This window comes from Cnephaeus nilssonii (assembly GCF_951640355.1).
Source record: "Cnephaeus nilssonii genome assembly, chromosome: 21".
Classification (NCBI taxonomy): Eukaryota; Metazoa; Chordata; class Mammalia; order Chiroptera; family Vespertilionidae; genus Cnephaeus; species Cnephaeus nilssonii.
In genome coordinates, this window is record NC_137092.1 from 875,391 (window position 1) to 897,416 (window position 22,026).

Genomic DNA, 22,026 nt, shown 5'->3' on the forward strand with positions numbered 1-22,026 from the left:
CACGTCCCACATTGGGGATCGAGCCCACAACCCAGCCATGTGCCCTGACCGGGAATGGAACCGTGACCTCCTGGTTCATAGGTCAGCGCTCAACCGCTGAGCCAACCGCTGGCTCCCCCCAGCATTTAAACCCAGCCTGTCCCCAAGGCCCTGCACAGACGCAGGCCTCGGTCTCTGAGCCCGAGAAGAGGCTCCTGACACTTCAGAGACGTGGTGACTCGAGCTCCCGGTGAGAAGAAGCTGGGAGGGCGGTTCGGTCCAGTCACGCCCAGGCTTTCCGTCCCGCCACAGGCGCTCACTGGATCGGGGAAACGTCCTTGCTAACAGCAACAACGGGAGCCTGACAGCACCGCCCCCCTCGCCTCCTGCACCCGCGCACCGTGCCGGACACCCCGGTCAGCACGGCGTATCCCGACCGATTCGTAACTGTGGTCATAAAACGCGGTGGGACAGGGGGCCGGGACATGTGTGTGACCTAAGTGGCAGACGTGCAGTCTCAGTGATTCCACGTGTGCGCGGCTGCGTTTCCGGGGGAAGCCACGGGAGACGCTTGGAGGGAGCCCACCCAGCCCAGCGGGCTCTCGGGTTCTGGGTCAGAGGGCGCCGCGGTGCCCCTGCTCTGCGGGATGCTCCATTCAGGCCTGTTTTGTCCCCAAACTGACTGCCCACCCTCGTGTTCATTTGAAAACATGGATCTTGCCCGGCCGGCCTGGCTCAGTGGTTGAGCGTCAACCTATGAACCAGGAGGTCAGGGTTCGATTCCCGGTCAGGGCACATGCCCGGGTTGTGGGCTAGATCCCAAGTAGGGGGCGTGCAGGAGGCAGCTGATCCATGATTCTCTCTCATCATTGATGTTTCTCTCTCTCTCTCTCTCTTCCTCTCTGAAATCAATAAAAACGTATTTAAATAGATAGATATATTTCATTGCAAAGTTGAAGAGTGTCGCTCAGCCAGCACGTGTGGGGACACTAGGCAAACCCTGAGCTCGGGCCGGCTGGCAAGGTTCGATCACCCAGCTCTGCCAGCTCACGTCCCTTACGTCCGGAAGAGCTCCGGAAAGTCAGTCATTTTCCAGGGAAAAGCCGCAGGTCCACGTGGGCAGGCAGGACAGCATCTGTCTAGACCGGGCTGGGGAAGGCCGGCCCTGCCGAGGCAGGAGGGGCGAGGTGATTCAATGTTTGACCAGCTGTGGCAGCTAATGTTTAAGTTGATAATTGTGTTTGGTCCTCGAATGTTATAAAAATCTGGATGCCCTTCGAAGGAAAAAGGTTCCCCACCCCTGGTCAGGGCACAGGCCTGGGTTGTGGGCTCCATCCCCAGTGGGGGGTATGCAGGAGGCAGCCGATCAGTGATTCTCTCTCATCACTGATGTTTCCCTCTCTCCCTCTCCCTTCCTCTCTCTGAAATAAATTAAAAATAAAAATAGCCCTAGCTGGTTTGGCTCCGTGGACAGAGCGTTGGACTGCGGGCTGGAGGGTCCCGGGTTCGATTCCGGTCAAGGGCACATGCCTGGATTGTGGGCTTGATCCCCAGTGTGGGGCTTGCAGGACGCAGCTGATCAATGATTCTCATCATTGATGTTTCTCTCTCCCCGTCTCCCTTCCTTCCTTTCTGAAAACAATAAAAAGATATGTTAAAAAATAATTAAAATAATAAAATAAATATAAAAGATTCGATGCCTGGACTTAGCAACGGTGGGTCCACTACCTGGACCCCCGCCCTGTGACCACCCTGAGCATCTGGGCGGCTTGGTGTCCGGGTGCTGAGAGCTCAGCACAGAAAGCTCCGCCCTGGGAACGAGCCCAGAACAGAGCTGGAGGGAGAACACGCCGTCCCTGCCGTCCCTGCCTCCCCAAGGCACAGGGCGACCCAGCCTCCTCGCTTCCGAGCTACGCTTTTCTTTACAAACGGAAAGCACAGGAAACATTGCTGTGAGTGCGTAGTTCTCACAGTCCTTGCTTTGAGGAACGGAGAGCTGTGCACAGGCAAGGACAGACTGTGAGTCCCAGGCCCGGACGGGAGGTCACGGCTGAGTCAAAGGCAGCGAGAGGGAGGCGGGCGCCTCCGGGCTCCCTGCCCGGCCCACGGGCCGCGGCCTTGGCCTCGCTTCCTTGTCCGTGGGGAGAATCCACCATCCCCGCGGTGCACGGTAAACCGTGGGCTCACCGGGCCCAGCTGGTAAAAAGGCCCGAGTGAGAAGGCGGGGACCCGGGGAGGGTTATGCGGAGGGACATAAGCCAGTCCGAGAAAGAAAGACACACATCCCGGGCCTCGCTTCCCTGGGGAATCCCGAGAACACAAAACACTGACGACAAAAATGGATGCGGAGACAAGGAACGGACCGAGGAGTGTCAGACGGAGCCAGTGGGGTGGGAAGAGATTAGACGAAAACCTCGTCTGCACAGATGCATCGCCACGGACACAGGCTACAGGGTGGGGGGGGCCTGGGGGGGAGGGGCAGGCCTGGGGGGGTTAAGGGAACATCTGTACTACTTTCCACAATAAAGACAGATTTTTTTAAAAAAGGTTACAGCTGTGTGAACCCACTCTAGAGCACGCATGAAATGACGGAATTACAGAGGAGGCGGGCAGGTCACTGTAAGGGGCCTGTGGCGGTCACGTGGATTTTCACAGGCAATGAAACTGCACAGAATTAAACACACACACACCCCACCCCACCCCACCCCACCCCACCCCACCCCAGTGCAGGGAAACCGGCAAATCCTGAGATGATTGTATCAATGTTAACCGCGTGACTGTGACTTGGTAACATCGCTCTGCAACATGCTATCATGTATCAACGTCAATGGCGTGATTGTGACTTTGTAACCTCGCTCTGCAACATGTTATCCCCGAGGCAGCGGTGAGAGGAACCCAGGGGTTTTGTTATTTCTTACAACAGCATCGGAATCTACACGTTCCTCACACGAGGGCTTTTGAAATCCCATCAGCCTATAAAACTGCCTGGCCCGTCAGGAAGTCCGCTCCAGGGGCCCGAGGGGTTCCTCCCACCCCCAGGCCAGGAGGCAGCTGGTCCACGACTCTCTCTCATCACGGACGTTCCTCTCTCTCTCCCTCTCCCGTCCTCTCTCTGAAGTCAATAAAAATATTTTTTTTAAAAAAAAGAAAAACTAGTTCTTTCTTGCTACTTCCCCAACACACGTTTAACGTCCTGGAGGTTTTAACACGTCGATGAAGGACAAGTGGACAGACAGGCGCCGTGGTGTCTGCTCTTACTACCCGCGCCTCCATGAGGCCTGTTCACATGTCGCTGTGGTCTTTTCATCCGGCTCTGAACAGCCCTTTTTACAATCGGTTTATTGTCCGGCACCTTCGGCAAGCCTCAGCCCTCTCCACACCCCGACGGCCCCGATTCACAGCCCCGGTCAGCTACTTCGCTGCCTGCGTGAGCCACAGCCTCGCCGAAGGCCTCAGTGCCTCCATCTGCCCATCTGTAAAATGGCGATAATCGCGCCCATCCATAAAGTTCAAGGGAGGTCGAACAAGAGAGCTCGGGACCGCGCCCACACACAGCACGCGGGTGTCAGCTCCTGCCGCGGCCGTGACCGTCCGCCTCTATCTCTCCTGTACTTCCTCTCGGGTCCTGGAGGTCACGCGGGACCATCACATGCTGGTACTTTCTGTGGGTGCTTTCCCCTTATCTCCTCCACTGGAATCATTTACAAATAACGTGGTCAGACGCAAATGGTTAAGAGTCCCTAGCTTTCCTGACTTCTGAGCTCTGGTCTATCCCTTAGCCAAGACTTGTTGATTGATTGATTTCAGAGAGGAAGGGAGAGGGAAAGAGAGAGAGAAACAACAATGAGGAGAGAGAATCACTGATCAGCTGCCTCCTGCACGCCCCACAACCCGGGCCTGTGCCCTGACCGGGGCTTGAACCCTGCCCTCCTGGTTCACAGGTCGACGCTCCACCCCTGAGCCCCGCCGGCCGGGCCTTAGCAGCATTTTTTAAAACCACAGCTTCCTGGACCGTCTTCGTCAGCATTTGCTCTGGGGGTTCCTCTGATGACCCACCGTCCTGCATCCTCCTCGGACCGGGGTGACCAGTGCCCCCCGTGGCCAACGACCTGCACTGTAAACGCACATGCTGGGGTCCGAGATCCAACCGGACCCTGCGGAACGAAGCCCCCCTGCCTGGCCTCGCTGGGAATGAAGCCGCTGGTCTCTGGCCTCTTCGAGTGTCAAACCCTGGACGGAGGAGCCAGAGTTCGTGGCCTCCAGCCAAAAGCCAACACCTTCTGACGGCTCTTCGTCAGTCACCAGGAGGTCCAACGAGGGAGGCTGTGGCAGGTAGTGAACAGTCCACGCTCAGAACGGCGTGACCAGCACCGGGGCCAAACAGCGTGGACCCTGACCACGCTGATGGAAACTGATGTGAGAAGTCACGGGAAACCCTCCGCTGCTCCCTCGCCGTGCAGCTTGGAAAATCGATGGCACGCACACGGAACGCTGCCTGCTGGCCCGCCCTCCACTGGGGAGGGGGTCAGATTCAGACGCTCAACCGCATTTCCACGTCAGTTCTATGGAGCATTGGCCTCTGCCTGACAAGACCAAAGAAAACATCTCAAATTATAAGTCATGGCCCGGCCAGCGTGGCTCAGGGGTTGAGCGTCGACCTAGGAACCAGGAGGCCAGGGTTTGATTCCGGGCCAGAGCACAGGCCCGGGTTGTGGGCTCCATCCCCAGGGTGGGGCGTGCAGGAGGCAGCCGCTCCGTGATTCTCTCTCATCATTGGTGTTTCTCTCTCTCCCTCCCCCCTCCTCTCTGAAATCAATACAGATATATTTAAATAAATATGTACACGTAATGAGTTCACAAAGAGGGCGGAGCAATAAGGGAAGAAAGACAACGACTCTGCCCGTTTCCCTGGGTCTGAGGACAGCACAGGAGGCAGCGGAGGCTGGAATCGCAGGACGTGGGAAAGGGCGTCCACAGGCGATTCCTTCTGAGTAAGATCATCAGGGCCTCCGCCGGGACTAGGCGACCGCGCGGCCTGTGGGCGCCCCCCACTAACCCGTGGGACCAAGCAGCACCGAGGGGTGCATACACCCCTAAGGAGGCCCGGCCGGCGTGGCTCAGGGGTTGAGCGTCGACCTAGGAACCAGGAGGTCACGGTTCGATTCCCGGTCGGGGCACATGCCCTGGTTGCAGGCTCCATCCCCAGTAGGGGGCGTGCAGGAGGCAGCCGATCAGTGATTCTCTTCTATCATCGAAGTTTCTATCTCCCTCTCAATAAGATAAATTGAAATCTTCCTCTTTCCAGTTCGAAGAGCTTGTGATGTTAAAGTTAAAGTTGTAAATACTCCATCACAAGGGAAATTAGTTAAGCACTCTGAAAGTGTTGTTACTCTTAATGTGGTATATAGGGAGACATCAGAACAAGTTTAATCAGTTTATCAGTCATTGTTTTTATCAGTGTTGTTCTTATATCATGTTTTTGTTGTTTTTATATCACGTCTTGTTGTTTTCATATCTTGTTTTGTTGTTGTTATATCATGCTGTTATTCCTTCTAATTCATTTCCTTTCAATGTGCATGAATCCATGCACTGGGCCACTAGTAACAACTTATTTTTTTTTTTAAATCACACTGAGCTGCTCACAGGCCGATGGGAGACGCTGCAGTGGGAAGGGTTCCTAGAGAAACACAGGCGCCGGGTCCTGCGGATGAACTGGAGGGAGGGAGGGATTCCCTGCCTGAGGGGCACCTCACAGGCAGCTGGGACATCTGCCAGGGTCTGAGCGACCCATTGTCGTTTTAAATGGGCCACTGGTTCTCCTGGACGGCGTCCCCTCCGACGTGACTAAAAGACCTTTTGTGGCTGGGAATACACTTGACCTTCCTGAGCCTGGCACCGATTGTGGGGCCCACGACGCGCAGCCCCGCAGTCAAGAACAGCTGGACTGACGTCCCCGGTGACCGACCGAGTTTGGTCCTTAGCTCAACAGCCCAGAAAGTGTTCTCACCCTTTTCAGCTTAATTAGCTCAACCACCATTTCCCCGAGGACCAGGGGGCCGGGGAAGGCAAGCAGAGGCTCCGAGAAAGGGCCCCAAAGCGCACGGGACCTGAGACAACTCTGGGAGAGAAAGCGATAACGATCCCGAGTTCCTAGTGGACCTGAGAGGGGAAGAGCCAGGAGGGTGTGACGCCTGCACTCTGGGACACACAACTTCTACAGAACAGAAACAAGGCCTTGCCGCTTTGGAGAAAAGGTAAATAAATTAAACATGCACACTTGCCTGGCGGTGGGCATGGGTCCATGGTTGAGCATTGACCTATGAACCAGGAGGTCAGGGTTCGATTCCAGGTCAGGGCACACGCCCCGGTTGCAGGCTCAATCCCCAATGTGGGGCGTGCTGGAGGCAGCCAATCCATGATTCTCTCTCCTCATTGATGTTTCTCTCTCCCTCTCCCTTCCTCTCTGAAATCAATAACTATATATATAAATTTTAGAAGACGGTAGCTTTCTGTCGTATACGTGGAGGGACAAACAAATAAGTAAGTCGGGAATCCTGCAACAGGAGAAGGCGATGCCTTCACATCGCTGGCGACTATAATCCACCCAACCACCCAGATGGTGAATCCGTCTCTTTAAGAAGTAAATTATCTCCCAAACAAGTCAAAACAACGCCATCTGAAAGCTGCGAGAGAGAGAAAACACGCCACCGAGCACAGCTCCTTTCCACACAAACAGGACCCTGGTGTCTGGGCCGGCCTGTCGCTGCCAGGCTCTGTTTTAGGATCATTAACTAGCAGCCTGCGCGCCAGCCGACGGGTTCACCAATGCCTCCAGACTCAGCAGCTCCCGTCTGACGGCGTCAGCTCTGCCACAGAGCAGGCACGCCGCCTCCTGCGTGGCAGGCAGGCACGTTTCCGTCATTCTCCCGCACATGACGGTGGGAGCCCCCTCTCACATGGCGGTAGGAACCGGTCCCCAGCGGCACGCGGCAACAATTCGGACAAGTGAGCACCCCGCTTGTGAAACCGGCACCCTGGCTCCCGGAAGAGTGTCGGCCTGATCTCTGAGAAAGGGCCTGCTCCATGCTCATTCCACAACCATTTATCTTCTTAATATGTTTGTATTGATTTCAGAGAGGAAAGGAGAGGGGGGGGAGAGAGAGAGAAACATCCATGGTGAGAGAGAATCATGGATCGGCTGCCTCCTCCACGCCCCCTACTGGGGATGAAGCCCGCAACCCGGGCCTGTGCCCTGACCAGGAACCGTGACCTCCTGGTTCCTAGGTGGATGCTCAACCACTGAGCCACGCCGGCCGGGCGCCAGGGAGGGGAAGCGAACCTCGTTGGCTATAATTGTGTGTGTGCCGTTAGAAAGAAGCTGACCCAGCCGGTGTGGCTCCGTGGCTGAGCATCAACCCGGGTTATGGGCTCGTTCCCCAGCAGGGGGCGGGCAGGAGGCAGCGGATTGATGATGTTTCTCTCTGGTCGATGTTTCTATCTCCTATCACTCTCCCTTCCTCTCTCTCTCTAAAAAAGTCAACAAAAACGTATTTAAAAAGAAGAAAGTAAGCTGGCTTTCACACGCGGGCAGAGAGAGACCCACCCTTTAGGTTCCTCAGGGAGTCTCGCGCCCTTTGACCCAGTGTAGTTTTCCCGCATTCAAACGTCTGACTCACTGGGATTAGAAAAAGAACAGCAGACCCGTGACTTACACATCACACTGGCCGGTTTCCGTCTCGCTCCCCACACCACCACCCCCCTCCCCAGCTCCGTCGGGACTCCTTGGGCAAAATTCCTGCCGTGTTTCACATCCTTCGCTTTCCCGTGCCGCCCGCCCGCGAAGTGAAACGCGTCGTTGACGGGCGAGGCCTGGCCGGCCTCCAGGAAACTGAGCCCTGGACACGCAGCTATTTTTTCTTAAATGTCCCACTTCTGGTTTCCACCAAGTCACCTTTTAAAAAAACAACTGTTTCTCCAGGCAAAGCCCTAAACACCCGAGAAACGCAGCCCTGTGAACCCACACGAGCCTCCTCCTCCTCCTCCTCGCTTAGCTGACTGCTGACCAGGGAGCTGGGGCCCGCGGGCCGTGTGGCCCAGTGGTTCAGCATCCACCCATAAACCATTCCCGGTCAGGGCACACGCCGGGGCTGCCGCTCCATCCCCAGGGTGGGGCGTGCAGGAGGCAGGGGATCAATGATTCCCTCTCATCACTGGCGTTTCTATCTCTCTCTTCCTCTTCCTTCCTCTCTCTGAAATCAACTTAATGAAAAAACATCTTTAAAATAAGTAAATAAATAAAACGATTAGGGAAGCAACTTGACCGGGGAGACCAGCCACTCCCCACTCCCGGGGACCAGGCCAGTGGGCAATGCCGTCCCGACGGCCAGGCTGCGGGCAGGAAGGGCGGGGGAGGAAAGGGCCCCGCCCTCCCGCCGGACAAACACTCAGGGCGCCCATTTTGCAAAGCTCAGGGCAGCTTGTTATTTCTTAATCGTTCCCACCCTCGGGGAGACCGGCCCCGATGTTCGCCGAGCGAAACAGGGAGACGATCTGCAGACTGAAACGTGGGAGGCAGGCCCGGCCAGTGGGCGTCTGCGGAGTCCATGCGGGGGGCGTGGCCGGAGTGCTGGGGGCGGGGCCTGGCGCTGGGGGCGTGTCCAGGGCGGGGCGGGGCGCTGGGGGCGGGGCTGGGTGGGGAGGCCCCGGCTCCCAGCGGATCCCAAGGGCCATCACTATGGGAAACCAGGCGAATCCAAGAACTTTCCAAAGAGCCCTTCGCAACTCAGAAAGGGCAACAAAGGTCTCTCCGGCCCCGCCCCTCACCCTCCTGGGGCCTTGGCACGAGGTCCCCGGAGGAAGTTCCGGCCCTGGCACGGGGAGGCGGGCAGGGCTGGGGCTGCCAGCTGCTTCCTTACAACACGCAAACCTCAGGCAGCCTGGCCGGGGTTCAAACACCGGCTTCAGTCCGTGCTGGCTGCGGGGTCCCCCCCCCCCTGCCCGCCCCGCAGCCAGCACTGACTGGGGGGTGGGGGGCGCGAGACCATCCCCATCATAAGACCGAGTGACCCCCGCCCCCAAAGAAAAGATAAAAACCCTAAGAAGCGTTCAAGTCGGTCTCCCCAGTCCGACTTCTCACACATTCCAGAAAAAGAATGTGTTGGGAATTAAAATCCATTCATTCTGGGTGTGGCTCCGTTTACATTCCTGCATTCACGAAGTTTCCTTTTTTTAAAAAAGCTTATGTGTTGCAATCCTCCTGGCTAAGTTCCCTGGAGAAAAAGAAAAATTCCGGTGGAATAAGCGAAAGGACGCCTGCAATGTGGAAATCAGCTCTCTGGCCTGTTGTCTGGGGGGTGGGGTATACACTCTTAGACTAAGCCCTCAGACAGACCGGAGAGGAGCTGGAGGCCAAGGCCACGACCCTCTCCACCTGGGGCTGTGCAGGTGCGCGGGCCACGCCCCGCAGGAGGGGGAGGAGTGGACAGGCCTCCGGGAAAGGTCCTCACCCTTCACCTGGACACAGCGCCTCCCGGTTACAGTGCGCGACTTAGAATGTAGGTGATGCTGCTCAGTGGGGCTCACGTTCTCTGGACGGGGACAAGGTTAGCTGTTAGTGTCCCCAAGAGAGACGCGGCCGTGGCCCACACACAGCCCACACCTCGGACGTCCAGGCGACACCACGGGCCACGAGGAAAACAGGCCCGGGTGGTTGGACAGGTGGCTCGTGTCCCTGCAGTAAAATCAGGGGCTGGTGCAGGAGGCAGCCGACCCGTGATTCTCTCTCATCATTGATGTTCCTCTCTCTCTCCCTCTCCCTTCCTCTCTGAAGTCAATCATGAAAAATATTTTCAAAAAATTAAAATAAAATCAGGGGCTAGGAAGCGGAGTGGACTGGGAAGAGTGTCCCCCAAATCGCCCTGAGGGTTTTCAAACGGTGGAAACTCGCAGGGTCTCGCCTCCTCCGCCTCCTCCCCGGAGGCATTCAGGTGCAGCCGCAGTTTCCATGGGTGTGTGTGGGGGGAGGGGCTGATGATTTACAGGTCACTGCCCCGATAACCTCTCAGATCCTCCCTGGCTATGGGGTCTGCATGTGTCCATTCCTCCGAAATCTGTTAGAGGAGTTTGGGAAGGACCAGCGACAGTCAAGTGTCCCGCCTGCCATGCCCCCCCCCCCCTCCAAGCCCCCACGGTCCGTTCTTTACTTGGAAGCCTCCCCGCCAGACGCCAAAGCCCCCAAGCGCAGGCACCACACAGATGTGGCGTATGATTTGCCCCCAGAACCTCACACAGTCCCAGAGGAACCGCCCCAGCCGGCCAGGAGCCCAGGAGCCAGGGGGCACGTGGCCTGGACCAGGGGCTCCTGGGAGCACAGCCCCCCGGGGGGAAAGGCTGAGGAGGGGGGATGGGGAGCAGGAACAGAAGGAAGGTCCTGGACCGAAGAGATTTCCGCCAGCTGCACAGGTGAGCTGCCCGGGGGGCGGGGCCCTCTCCTTCCTGCAAACACTCAGCTCTCTCCTCAGACACAGGACTCGCTGCTCCTGCCCCGGCTGACTCCTGAGGGGTCCTCGTCTCTACCTGGTTGGTGTCCAAGGAGCGCACCGGAGCCTGGCCATTTGCAAACCTGCTCCCCGAGGACAAAGACCAGGAGGGCATCACACAGCCTCACCCCTGCCGGGGCCCAGCCACGGAAAAGGTACGGCTGACTCAGGCCGAGTCAGCCGAGGCTTGGTGACAGTCAGGAGCTGTGACTGGGACCCAGGGGGCACCTGGGCCGCAGGTGGGCGCCGCCCCGGCCTCCTCCTAACCTGCCTGGGAGCCGGGTCCGAGGAGCCCTGGCTTACAGCAGAGAGAACAAGCCGTGCTGCTAAGTAGGTTGTTTAAAGGGACAGTAACGTGGATGAGGTGGGCGTGATTCTCCATGCAGGCTTCCCCCATACCAGCCAGGGGGGAAATGCAGCCCTTAAAACAAGCCTGTGTGTTTTTCTCTGCGTTTTACATTTCTTTTTTCTCTCTTCTATTTCATTGACTGTATTGGGGTGACATTGGACAATAAAATTATGAAAGTGAACAGTTTTATTCACACACTCACATGCCGCCCCCCCCCCCCCCCCCAAGTATCACTCATTCCCCTCCTTTTCAAAAAGAGTTGGGGAAAGTGAACAAAGATGTAGACAAGAGGCCCCCTTTCCAACCTGCTCTCACAATCACGATGAGCGGAGTTGCCAATGAATGGAAACATAGAGGCACTGCGGTCACCTTAATGCAGCCTTTGTTTCGTGGTCTGCGCGACTGCGCGACTGTTTTGTGACTTCAAAAACAGCGTTTCTCCCTGTTCGGTCCATGTTCTGATTAGGTCTCGGGGCTCCTCAAGGCCCTCATCCTCCCCCTCCCCCACGTCCCATGGGGGCTAAATCCCAGAGGCGGGGTGACCGTATCTTTTCAAGAACAAGGAAAAGTTACACCAGGCTGGTCCCGGTTCAAGGGCTCCTAGCCCAAGGTCATCCGACCCGCCCGTGCTGGCGCAGAAACTAGGGCAGTTGGGGGAGAGAGAGGAGGACGTCATGGGGCTCAGGTAGCAGGTTCACGGTGGCCTGGCCCGTGGCCGGTGGCGGGAGCTGCAGCCCAGGCCGCCGCGCCGCCCCCGGCCTCGGTGGGAGGGGACCCGGGCTCAGAGGGGGCTACCTTCTGAGGCCCTCGATGGACTGATGGCGAACTTCCCAGGACTTCGCCAGGACCCCGGCGGCAAGGGGGGCTCAGCCGCCGCCTCCTGTCTCCCAAGCTCAGTTTTCTCCGCCTGTAACTTCACCCGCGCCCTGAGAATCACCCAGGCGCTGGATCGTAAGTGATCCCGAAAAGCCGAGACTCCTGCGGTGCCACAAAGAGGGCCGTTCAGGTTACCCCCCGCCGGTGCCGGCCGCCGCAGGGGGAAGGGGGGCGGCCGACCACGCTGTCCCAGCAGCCTCTTCAGGTGCCACGCAACCTGCAAACGCCGGCGGGCGCGAAGGTCAGCCACGACTCGCACCGCTGGGGTCAAACACAAGCACGGACCGCAGGGCGGCACCAGGGACGCACTGGCAGGTCGGCAGGGGGCGTGAGGGCATCCTGAGGTGGCGGCACGAGCTGCCTCTAACCCCCCCACATCCGCCCGCTCGCCTATGAACGGGGCGCCTCCATCCCTGCAGCCCCGACAAAGTCCAGGGTCTGAGGCCGTTCATCCAAGTGGCCCCGGAAACCGCTGACCGGGTTCCTGCCACTTCGACTTGAACAATAAACTTGCGAAATACACGTAACACTCTTTTAAACTATCGCTGCTTTATGAGCTCCGTGGAAAGTTATGTTTTTATTTGATTTTTTAAAAATATTGATTTCAGAGAGGAAGGGAGGGGAAAGAGAGATAGAAGCATCAAGGACAAACCCGGCTGGCGTGGCTCAGCAGTTGAGTCAACCTATGAACCAGGAGGTCAGAGTTCGATTCCCGGGCAGGGCACAGGCCTGGGTTGCATACAGGCTTGATCCCCAGTGGGGGGCGTGCAGGAGGCAGCCGATCCATGATTCTCTCTCATCACTGATGTTTCTCTCTCTCCCTCTCCCTTCCTCTCTGAAATCAATAGAAACACACATTTTTTAAACATTATAGAAACGGAGAACAGATGAGGGGCGAGGAGGCTGAGTGATGGGTGCGGGCGTGGGGCTGTGAAAGGCACGGCGGGCGCGTGGTGAGGGGCGCGTGGGGAGGGACGGCGCCGCCCTTGGGGACCAGCGTCAGCACCCGGGCTGTGACGCTGTGTTACAGCTTCACAAGGTACCGGACACAGGACAAGGGTGCAAAGGCTCCCTCTGGGTTGTTTCTTATAACCTCTCGTAACCTACAACTGCAGAGAAATAGAGAGTTCCATCTTAAAAGAATGCGTCAATTAAAAGGCGTGTTTCAAGTCTGGGTACTGCCCTGACAGGTGTGGCTCAGTGGATAGAGCGTTGGTCTGCAGACTCAAGGGTCCCAGGATCGATTCCGGTCAAGGGCATGTACCTTGGTTGGGGGCACATCCCCAGTGGGGGGTGTGCAGGAGGCAGCTGACCGATGTGTCTCTTCTCATCGATGTTTCTAACTCTCTATCCCTCTCCCTTCCTCTCTATAAAAAATCAATAAAATATATTTAAAAAAATAAAAGTCCAGGTACTGCCAAAAGTGGGCGGAGATCCAATTAGCTGATGGCAGAAGGGAATAGAGTCTCAGGAACACAGGACAGGGCCTGAGGGCCGTTCCCGGGTCGGCAGGCCTCAGTGGGAGGTCTCGGGGCTCCTCAAGCGGCCCCGGGGCCGCCCCCCCACGGCCATGGGGGCTCTGCACCAATCAGCTTGGGGAAGACGGCATCCTTCCCCTCATCCCTGGACACCGACAGGGCACGCAGGTGTGTTAGTGGCTGGGCGCGCCCCGCAGCAGCCACTGGTTTATCTTGAACATCCTGATGGACAAGCTCAGGTGATCCCTGGGCACTTGGGCACCTGAGCACCTGGTTTCTTTGCCCAAAGCATCCACGCTGCGACGAGGCCTTCCTGGCCTCGGGGAGAATGAGCGCCACCCCTCAGTGGAGGCGAGAAAACGGAACCGAGGCAGAGACGCCCGTTCTCTGTGCTTTCTCTGCCCGGAGTTCATCCTGCGCTCAGCACTGTGCTCAGCAGAATTAACTGTGTCCCCGTTAACCTCCAGAGCCGGGGCTGACAAACGGATACAGGCCCAAGGCTGTTTCAGGCGAGAGCGGAACTGAGGGGCAACGTTGTTGCAAACTGAGGGGCAACGTTGTTGCAAGCGGCTGGGCGAGGGGAGAGCAGGTCTGGCTCCACGTCCTTGAGCACTAGGCCCACTTCCTCCCAGGAGAAGGGAGGGTGGGTGGCAATAGACACAGGTGTGGGGAAGAGACCCGTCTAACCTGTCCCACCTTTCACCTGCATTTCAGCCTCCAGGAGAAGAGGGAGCCCTCCGCCCAGGTCCCCAACACTCGGAGCTCCCAGCCTCCAGTCCAATGCGGTTCCCTTTGTCCTGGACGTTGCGTCTACCCTTGGCTGACTGACCCATCCATCGGAGTGGGCTTCCATCCCCCTTTTCTGGGAGTCGCCCCCGACCTTCTGGCTTGAGTTAGGGCCCCTCTAATGAGCAGCGGTCCCCATGGCACTTGTCCCAGCGCTGCCTGTTGGCATGTGTGCCTTCCACTAGAGTCTCGTGACTAGACTGAGCTCTGAGTCCCATGAAGGCAGAATCGACGTGCACTTGGTACGTACTACGTGTCTGCCACACGGTAGGTGCTCAGAGAGTCCTGAACAAGTTAGTACATGAATCCAGGAAATCAAATCAAATAATCAGGGGTGCCGATCCGTCTAAGATCCAAGTCTCCCTGATCAGGGCTGAAAATCCGCAACCGCGGAAGGCCCGGCCAAATTCTTCCTACTGTGAGCACCTGTCGGAGCAGGCAGGCCCTGCGTGAGGCACAGCTGACTGTTATTAACTAGTCCTTAACTAGTTAACTAGCTGGGTGACCGGAAGCAAGTTCCCTCAGCTCTCCGGGCCTTCCCGTGGAGAAGTCAGCAGTGCTGGCCCCACAGGGCTGCTGCGATGGAACAAGGAAATGCATAATTAAGGGTTCCGCCCACGGCCTGGCCTCGCCACCGGTCAATGTTCAATAAATATTAGCTCCCATGGCCATGAGGAGAAGGAAGGAGAAGATAAACCCTGAACAAAAGATAAGCTGGAAATGGTGTAAAACCTCCCAGTGGGAGAACAGGAAGCAAGTAACAACGTAACACCCTCCTGGCTTTGCAAGGACCACGCTGTGGGAAGGGGGGGGTGGGGGGGGCAGGCACAGACTCAGGAAAGATACCTGGAAAGTACCCTGCCAACTCATCCGTGACCTAAGGGCCAACAGGAAGTCAGAAATGCCAATTACAAGGCGGTCCCCAATGTCTCGTGTAAGCAACTGAGTAACTGGCTTTCTCAAAATGCAGAGACTCCTAAATCCACAACTTAAAGGCGGCGAATTCGTAGACCTTCCTGCGCCAACGTGAAGCTTGTGGGACCTTGAATATCTCTACTACACTTCCTGCAAGGACACGGTCCCGCGGGGACAGCTTCCGCGGGGACTCGAGGAACTGCTCAGAGTCCAGGTCACGTCCTGGGACCATCGCTCACATCCCAGCGCTGGTGTCATTTCCTGACAGCCTTCACCGGAGCCAGCTGAGGTCAAGAGGGCCCCCCTGCCTCCCCCACCCCCCAAAAAAAAAGCATGCCATTGAGTACTAATCATAACTATTTTAAATGGTGCTAACTTCATTACAGTGACCGGCTGTGCCCAGCGAGTCCCACCCCTCAGCCCCCCAGCCACGTGGACAGAACCCCGAGCTCCATCTCAGTCCCCACAGGCGCCGCCTCCAGCGGGCATCTCCCGCCAAGACACCAGAACACAGCGGCAAAGGGCCACCTTCTCCCCGTTCTCACTCCTCACCCATGAGAAGAACGAGGGCACAGCCTTTGGGAAAAGCTCATTCAATCCCGAAGCCGACCCGAGGCCATTTTCTTTGAGGAAACATCTTCCTACATCCTCACCAATCAGATCACACATCAGCCACCACAGCGAGGCCCCAGATGGTCCACCGCACATCAATCACTGACGAATAGGAAAGCTTGCTCGGGGGGGCCAATAGGAAAGCAGGTTAGGGGGAGCCAATAGGAAAGCAGGCTGGGGGGGCCAATAGGAAAGCAGGCTGGGGGGCCAATAGGAAAGCAGGTTAGGGGGAGCCAATAGGAAAGCAGGCTGGGGGGGCCAATAGGAAAGCAGGCTGGGGGGCCAATAGGAAAGCAGGTTAGGGGGAGCCAATAGGAAAGCAGGCTGGGGGGGCCAATAGGAAAGCAGTTTAGGGGGAGCCAATAGGAAAGCAGGCTGGGGGGCCTAAACATGGCGATGCTCACAACTCCACCCGAGAAGCACGGCTCTGAAAACTCCACCTGGAACCCTTCCACTTGAACTTCCCGCGCCCGCTCCAGGGAATCCAGGGCAGCACGGTCCTGGGAACTTGTGAGCCAAACGTGACACAGGACCAGGACCGCACGGCAACGAGGCGGTCGGGAGGGGGGGGGCCCACTTCCGTTTCCGCTTCCGCAGGCTTCCCCGGAAGACCCGGAGCACTTACCAGCACCTTGTTTTCAAGCTTGTCCCCTTTCACTTCCAACTTGACCTTCTTCTTCAGGGCGATCCTGACCTTCCTGCCGAGGACGTCCTTGATGCTCTCTGGAAGAAGGGGCAGACTCGTCAGCATCTTCTAGTAACAAGAACAGCGCTGGGGGCGGGGGGAGCATTTGGAAGAGGATTTGGGGGTGTTTTGTTGCTGTTTGCCTTTTGTAAGATATTTGCTTGTTTTACTTTATATATATATATATATATATATATATATATATATATATATATATATATATATATATATATATATAATTTTTTTTTACTTCATGCCCTGGCTGGTGTGGCTCAGTGGATAACCATCAGCCTGCTGACGGAGGGGTCCTGGGATCAATTCCGGTCAAGGGCATGTTGCCTTGGTTGCAAGTTCCTGGGCCCTGGTCAGGACTCACGCAGGAGGCAACCAATCAGTGTGTCTCTCTCACGTCAATGTTTTTCTCTGTCTCTCCCTCTCCCTCCCACTCTCTCAAAATCAATGGAAATATATCCTCAAGTGGGGGAGGGGGAGAGGCAACAGACCTGGAGGCTTGAGAGAGACAGGGAGGCCTGGCAATGTGGATGGTGGCAGGAAGGTCTCCCTGGGACCCCATAAGCACCCCACACTGGACAGGGCCACGCGAAACAGCTGCCTCCTCCTCCTCTGCGCACAGTCTCCCAAGTCTCTCTCAGATTGGGAGCCAGTCACCCCTCCCCCCAAACTCCCTCCTAAACACCTCCTGACCCCTGCCTGACCTTGACCCTCCTCAGGCCTCAGAACCTCTCACCAAGACCAAGTCCCTGACCTCCGACCTCTCAGCCCCGCCCCCTCCCTAAGCAGAGTGACCCTTCCTTAGGCCCTTCACCCTGGTCTGGGCGTTGCACTCCTTTGGGGATGAGCCCAAACCTTGCAGCTGCCACTCAAGGTCTCTCACGTGTTCTCAGCCTCCGGTCTTCGAGCACCCAGCGATGCAGCCACCGCCACCCCCTTCACCCCCTGTATCCCCAGGACTGGGTAGGTAATTCTTTCCCTACGCTCCTCCCGCTCCTCCCGAAACGGACTTAAGACTACAAACACAGGGAGACAGTTATCTACCAAAGTGTTAGGTCTCCGAGTGGCCATGTGCATGACATGTTCCTCTCATTCTTTCTTATTTTATTTTTATTGATTTCAGAGAGGAAGGGAGATAGAAACATCAGTGATGACAGAGAATCATGGATCAGCTGCCTCCTGCACTCCCCCCCCACCCCCCCGACTGGGGATGGAGCCTGCAACCCAGGCATGTGCCCTGACTGGGAATCGAACGGTGACCTCCTGGTTCATAGGTCAACACTCAACCACTGAGCCACACCAGCCGGGCCTTCTCATTCTTTTCTGCACTTAGTTTTTAAAATAAATACCCTGTATTACTTTCATAATCAGAAAGGGACACAATATATTTTAAAATCCCTTATATTGAGGTTCTCACGAGTTTGCCTTTCTTTCTCTTTTCTTTTTATATATATTTGTGTGTGTGTGTGTGTATTGGTTGCTTTTGTAGCGAGAGAAACATTGATTTGTTGCTACACTTATTATACATTCACTGGTTGTTTCATGTATTAGTGGCTGGGAACCTGCGGCCTCCCCGCGCCTGGAGCTCTGGGTTATAAGAAACAACCCAGAGGGAGCCTTTGCACCCTGACCCGATATCAGACTGGCAACCTTGGCCTAGCAGGGCGATGCTCTCACCAGCTGAGCTACGGGCCAGGCTACCTGTTGCCATTCTGAGTTGATCCGAGAGGAACTCTGGGAGCACCTGAAGTGAGGGAAATCCAAGAGCCGGCGTCGCCCCTCCCCCGGCCTCATGAGCCATGCCAGGGCCCCGAAGCCACAGTGGGCACGTCCCCAAAGCACGTGTCGCTGGTGCAAAGGTATGTGAGACAAGCACCCTGGACCCACACAAACCCGTGTCCATCCAGAGGAGGCTACATGGAAGGCGTGGCACAGCCCGGGTTTATCCTGAGATCACCCGTCCAGCCAGGTCCTCAGCTCCTCGGCCCCTCTCTGGGGTCCGGGTGACCACACTCCCTGCAGGCTCTGCAGCTGATTGAGAAGTCGCCCCCCTTAGCGGCCCTGGTCCCCTCTTCCCGGGATCTGGGACCTCCACAGGCAGTTCCCCCCCCCCCCCCCCCCCCCCCCGCCCGCGGGCTTCGCGATTCCTCTTCGGGGCGGGTTGTGGGGAAGGTCCGGGCCTCCAGAACCGGACAGACCGCTCGCCCCACGGAGCCCAGGGAGCTGATTCTTATCTGCGGGGCCTACGCCACCGCCGGACAGAGGGAGGAGGCGGGGGGAGCGAGGCGGGCGGAGGGAGCGACTCCAGACCCCAAATCCGTGCACCAGCAGCTCCCACTCCGACCTGAGGACAGCCCTTCCGGTCAGGCTCACCTGCCCAGCTCACAGGCCCTGACAGAGGAGCCCCAAACTCCCCAAAGTGCTGGGGCTAACGGGGAGGGGGGGGGGCGAATCCCTCCTGTGCAGGGAGCGGGAAGGACACCCCGCCTCTCGGCGCTGCAGGCCCGGGCGCCAAGGGTGGGACCGGGAGCGGTTCAGGTCCCTGGGGCTCAAAGCACACGCACCCACAATGCAACATCACACAGGCACACACACACTCGATACATCACACACACATGCACACACACATCACACACACATCACATAACACTCGATACATCACACACTCACGCACACACACAATACATCACACACTCTCGATACATCCCACACACGCGTGCGCACATACACATACACACACACACATACACACACACACACACACACACACACACACACTGAACCCCTGGTTTTCAGAGTGGTCCCCACCACATTCTAGCGCTGCCGTCTCAACCCCCCACAAAACTTAAGTTGACCCCAAGGCATAACATGGAGCCCCCACCGCTCCCCAAACACAACCCGGGCGCTCAGACGCCGGTCGCCGGCACCAGGTGCCACGCAGGCTCCTGAGAGGGGCGGCGCCCAGGTGGTTAATTATTATTAAAACCAGGTTTGCTCACCCACCCGGCTTCCGGCCCGTCCGCTCAGCGCCAGCCGAGGCCCCGCCTTCCCGCGGAGTCCCGACCCCAGCCCGGCGCCCCTACCCCGGGTCTGCAGGTTGGCGGGGCGCCTCCCGCCTGGGATTCCGGAGCGGGGGTGGGGGGGACCTGCCGGCGACCCCCTCCAGCGCGCCCCGCGCAGGGCTTCCCCGCACATCCCGAGTGGGGGCCGCGGGCGGGTGCTGGAGGGGTCCCCCTCGCCCCCGCAACTCCCGAGACCCGGGCGGCCCCCCTCCCTCCGCCGGCCTGCACCCCCTAGCGGTGGCCAGAGGCGGTGCCGGGCGTCCGATCGCCCCACGCCGGCCTCTCGGGACTCGGTTCTTGGGCGGCAGACGCGAGCGAACTTCTCGGGGATCCCCGACCCGGGGCGCCGCAGTGCGCAGCGCGCGGCGGCGAGGATCGGGGGCGGGGGGCCCTTACCTGTCAGCTCGCGGGGTACCTCGGCGCCCTCCTCGGCCATGGCTCCTGCGCGGGGACCCGCCGGCCGCCCTCCCCCGACCCCTCGGCTTGGAGAGGCGGGTGCGGCGCGCAGACGGGAGGCGGCGAGGAGGCGGGCCGGGGAGACGGTGTGGCCGCGCCCCCGACACCCCCCCCAAAAAAAAATAAATATAAAATAAATAAATAGTTGCCGATCCGCGCGAGGCTCGCGGCTGCGGCTACATGACGCCTCCTAGCAGCTCCCGCGGCGACGGAGGGTGATGGGCGCAGAGCCCGCGGGAGCCCGCTGTGGCCGGGCGGCTCCGCCGATCGGCGCACCTACGGCCCAAGGTGCGGGCGGAAGGCGTGGGAGGGCGGGGAGAGCGCGGCGGGGCTGGGGCTCCCGGCGCTCCCGCGGCTCCGCTGGGCGGGGGCTGCGCGGCCCGCCTTCCCTCCTCCTCCGGCGTCTCCTCCTCCTCCTTCTCCCTCTCTCCTCCTCCTCCCTCTCTCCTCCTCCTCCTCCTCCTTTCCTCCTCCTCCTCCTCCTCCTTTCCTCCCCTCCCCTCCCCTCTCCTCTGGGTCTCCTCCCACTTCGCCAGAGCGGCCCTGCGCTGTCCCTGGGGCCTGGGCGTCCCGGCGCCGGCTCCCCGTGGGGGGCGCACCCGGGCGGACACAGCCGGAACCTCGGAGGTGGTGTCTCGGCCCGGGTCCCAGCCTCGCTCCCCAACCCCGAAGCCTCGCGTCTGGCGAGGGCGCGCGCGGGCCCGGGAGCCCTCTGCTGGCTGCGAGCGGGCCGGGGCCGGGGCCGGGGCCGGGGCCGGGGCCGGGGCCCGTCGCCCTCGGGCGGAGCTCCAGGCGCGGGGAGGCCGCAGGTTCCGCAGACGCGCCCGCACGGAAACCCGGCCTGTCTGGGCTCTTGCGCGCCCTCCCGGGTCAGCCTCCCTGCGCCCTGCGGTCGCGCCATCCCATCCGCGTTCCTGTCTGGCGGGCAGGAGCGAGACGCCAACTGCATGGCGACGGCCGCCGCGGGATCGCAGACGCGGGAGACAGTGCCCGTCACTCGGGGGACCTCCGTTCACCCCAGACCACGCAGCCGGAGCCTCCCCGCGGATGGGAGCCATCCTCCCTCCAACGTCCCTGGGTTCCACCCGCACAGAACTGCGCCGCCCCGCACACCTGGGGCGCCTTCCCCGCTGCCTTATTTCCTGGTGGCTTTCGGGGTGTGTGTGTGTGTGTGTGTGTGTGTGTGTGTGTGTGTGGAACAGTTTTACTGATTTCAGAGAGGATAACACCAATGAGAGAGACTTGTCAACCGGCCGCCTCCTGCACGCCCCCTACTGGGGATGGAGCCCGCAACCCCCGGCCTGTGCCCTGACCAGGAATCCAATGCCGGACCCTTCAGTCTGCAGGCCTCCGCTCTCCCCTGAGCCACACCTGAACTTCTAAGAGAGTAAACACATTAGCAACAACTGTAACACAGACGGAGAAAGTCATTTCGGAGAAGTAGCCAGGGACTTTGCGCTCTGGTTCCGGGCACACGCTCCTGTCTGCATGCAGTCAGAACAGCCTTTCCACCCACAGGACCTGGTCCGGTGGGTCACCACGGAGCTGAACATGCCCATCACCCAGTGACACAGTGGCCGGCCCGATGGCGCCGACGCGTTACTCACGGTGTGTGGTGACCGGGTAAACCAGCCCGCCGCGCTGCCCACTGGATAGAGTGTTCGGATCCGACTGTGTATAGGACTTGGTAATAGGGGCTGTGTTTAGGCATTTCCTGGACTATAATTGGATCATTACATTCCATGTACTCGTTCTAAAGTTTGCTGTAAACAGCAGCCATGTTACACTCTACCGCTGGATTTAATCTCACGCTGTTTTGTACAGTGACAGGCCGCACAGGCCTGTGGCCAGGACAACAGGCCAGAGCACACGGCCTCGGTGTGCAGCGGCGAGACCACCTAAGCTCGTGTGACCGCCTCCATGAGGTTCGCACACGACAGAACCACCTGATGACACGTGGTCTGAGGCTGTGTCCCCATCGTTAAACGGTGCATGGCTGTACATGGAAACCCTGTCCCTCCTGCCCAGGTTCTCTGTAAATCCAAACCTGCTCTAAAAGTAGTGTGTTACCTCCTATCAAACATGAATTCACGCCCGCGGAGGAAGACAGGAGACAGTAGCAAACGAGAAAAGTCGACCAGCCGGCGTGGCTCAGGGGTTGAGCGTCGACCTACGAACCAGGAGGTCACGGTTCGATTCCAGTCAGGGCACAGGCCCAGGTTGCGGGCTTGACCCCCAGGGTGGGGCGTGCAGGAGGCAGCCGATCAGTGATTCTCAT

General features: G+C 58.6%; 1 protein-coding gene across 1 annotated transcript in view; it reads right to left on the reverse strand.

Annotated features, from left to right (window-relative positions):
- The window catches only part of CARMIL1 (capping protein regulator and myosin 1 linker 1), a 75,951-nt gene extending 55,776 nt beyond the window's left edge, over nucleotides 1–20,175 (reverse strand). Inside the window, exons 1-2 of the mRNA XM_079762020.1 lie at nucleotides 19,689–20,175; nucleotides 16,159–16,256 (exon numbers count right to left, since the gene is read on the reverse strand). Of these exons, the coding sequence (XP_079618146.1) occupies nucleotides 16,159–16,256; nucleotides 19,689–19,728 (138 nt within the window). The 5' untranslated portion in view covers nucleotides 19,729–20,175. The remainder of the gene's footprint in view (nucleotides 1–16,158; nucleotides 16,257–19,688) is intronic.
- Between the last annotated feature and the right edge of the window lie 1,851 nt (nucleotides 20,176–22,026).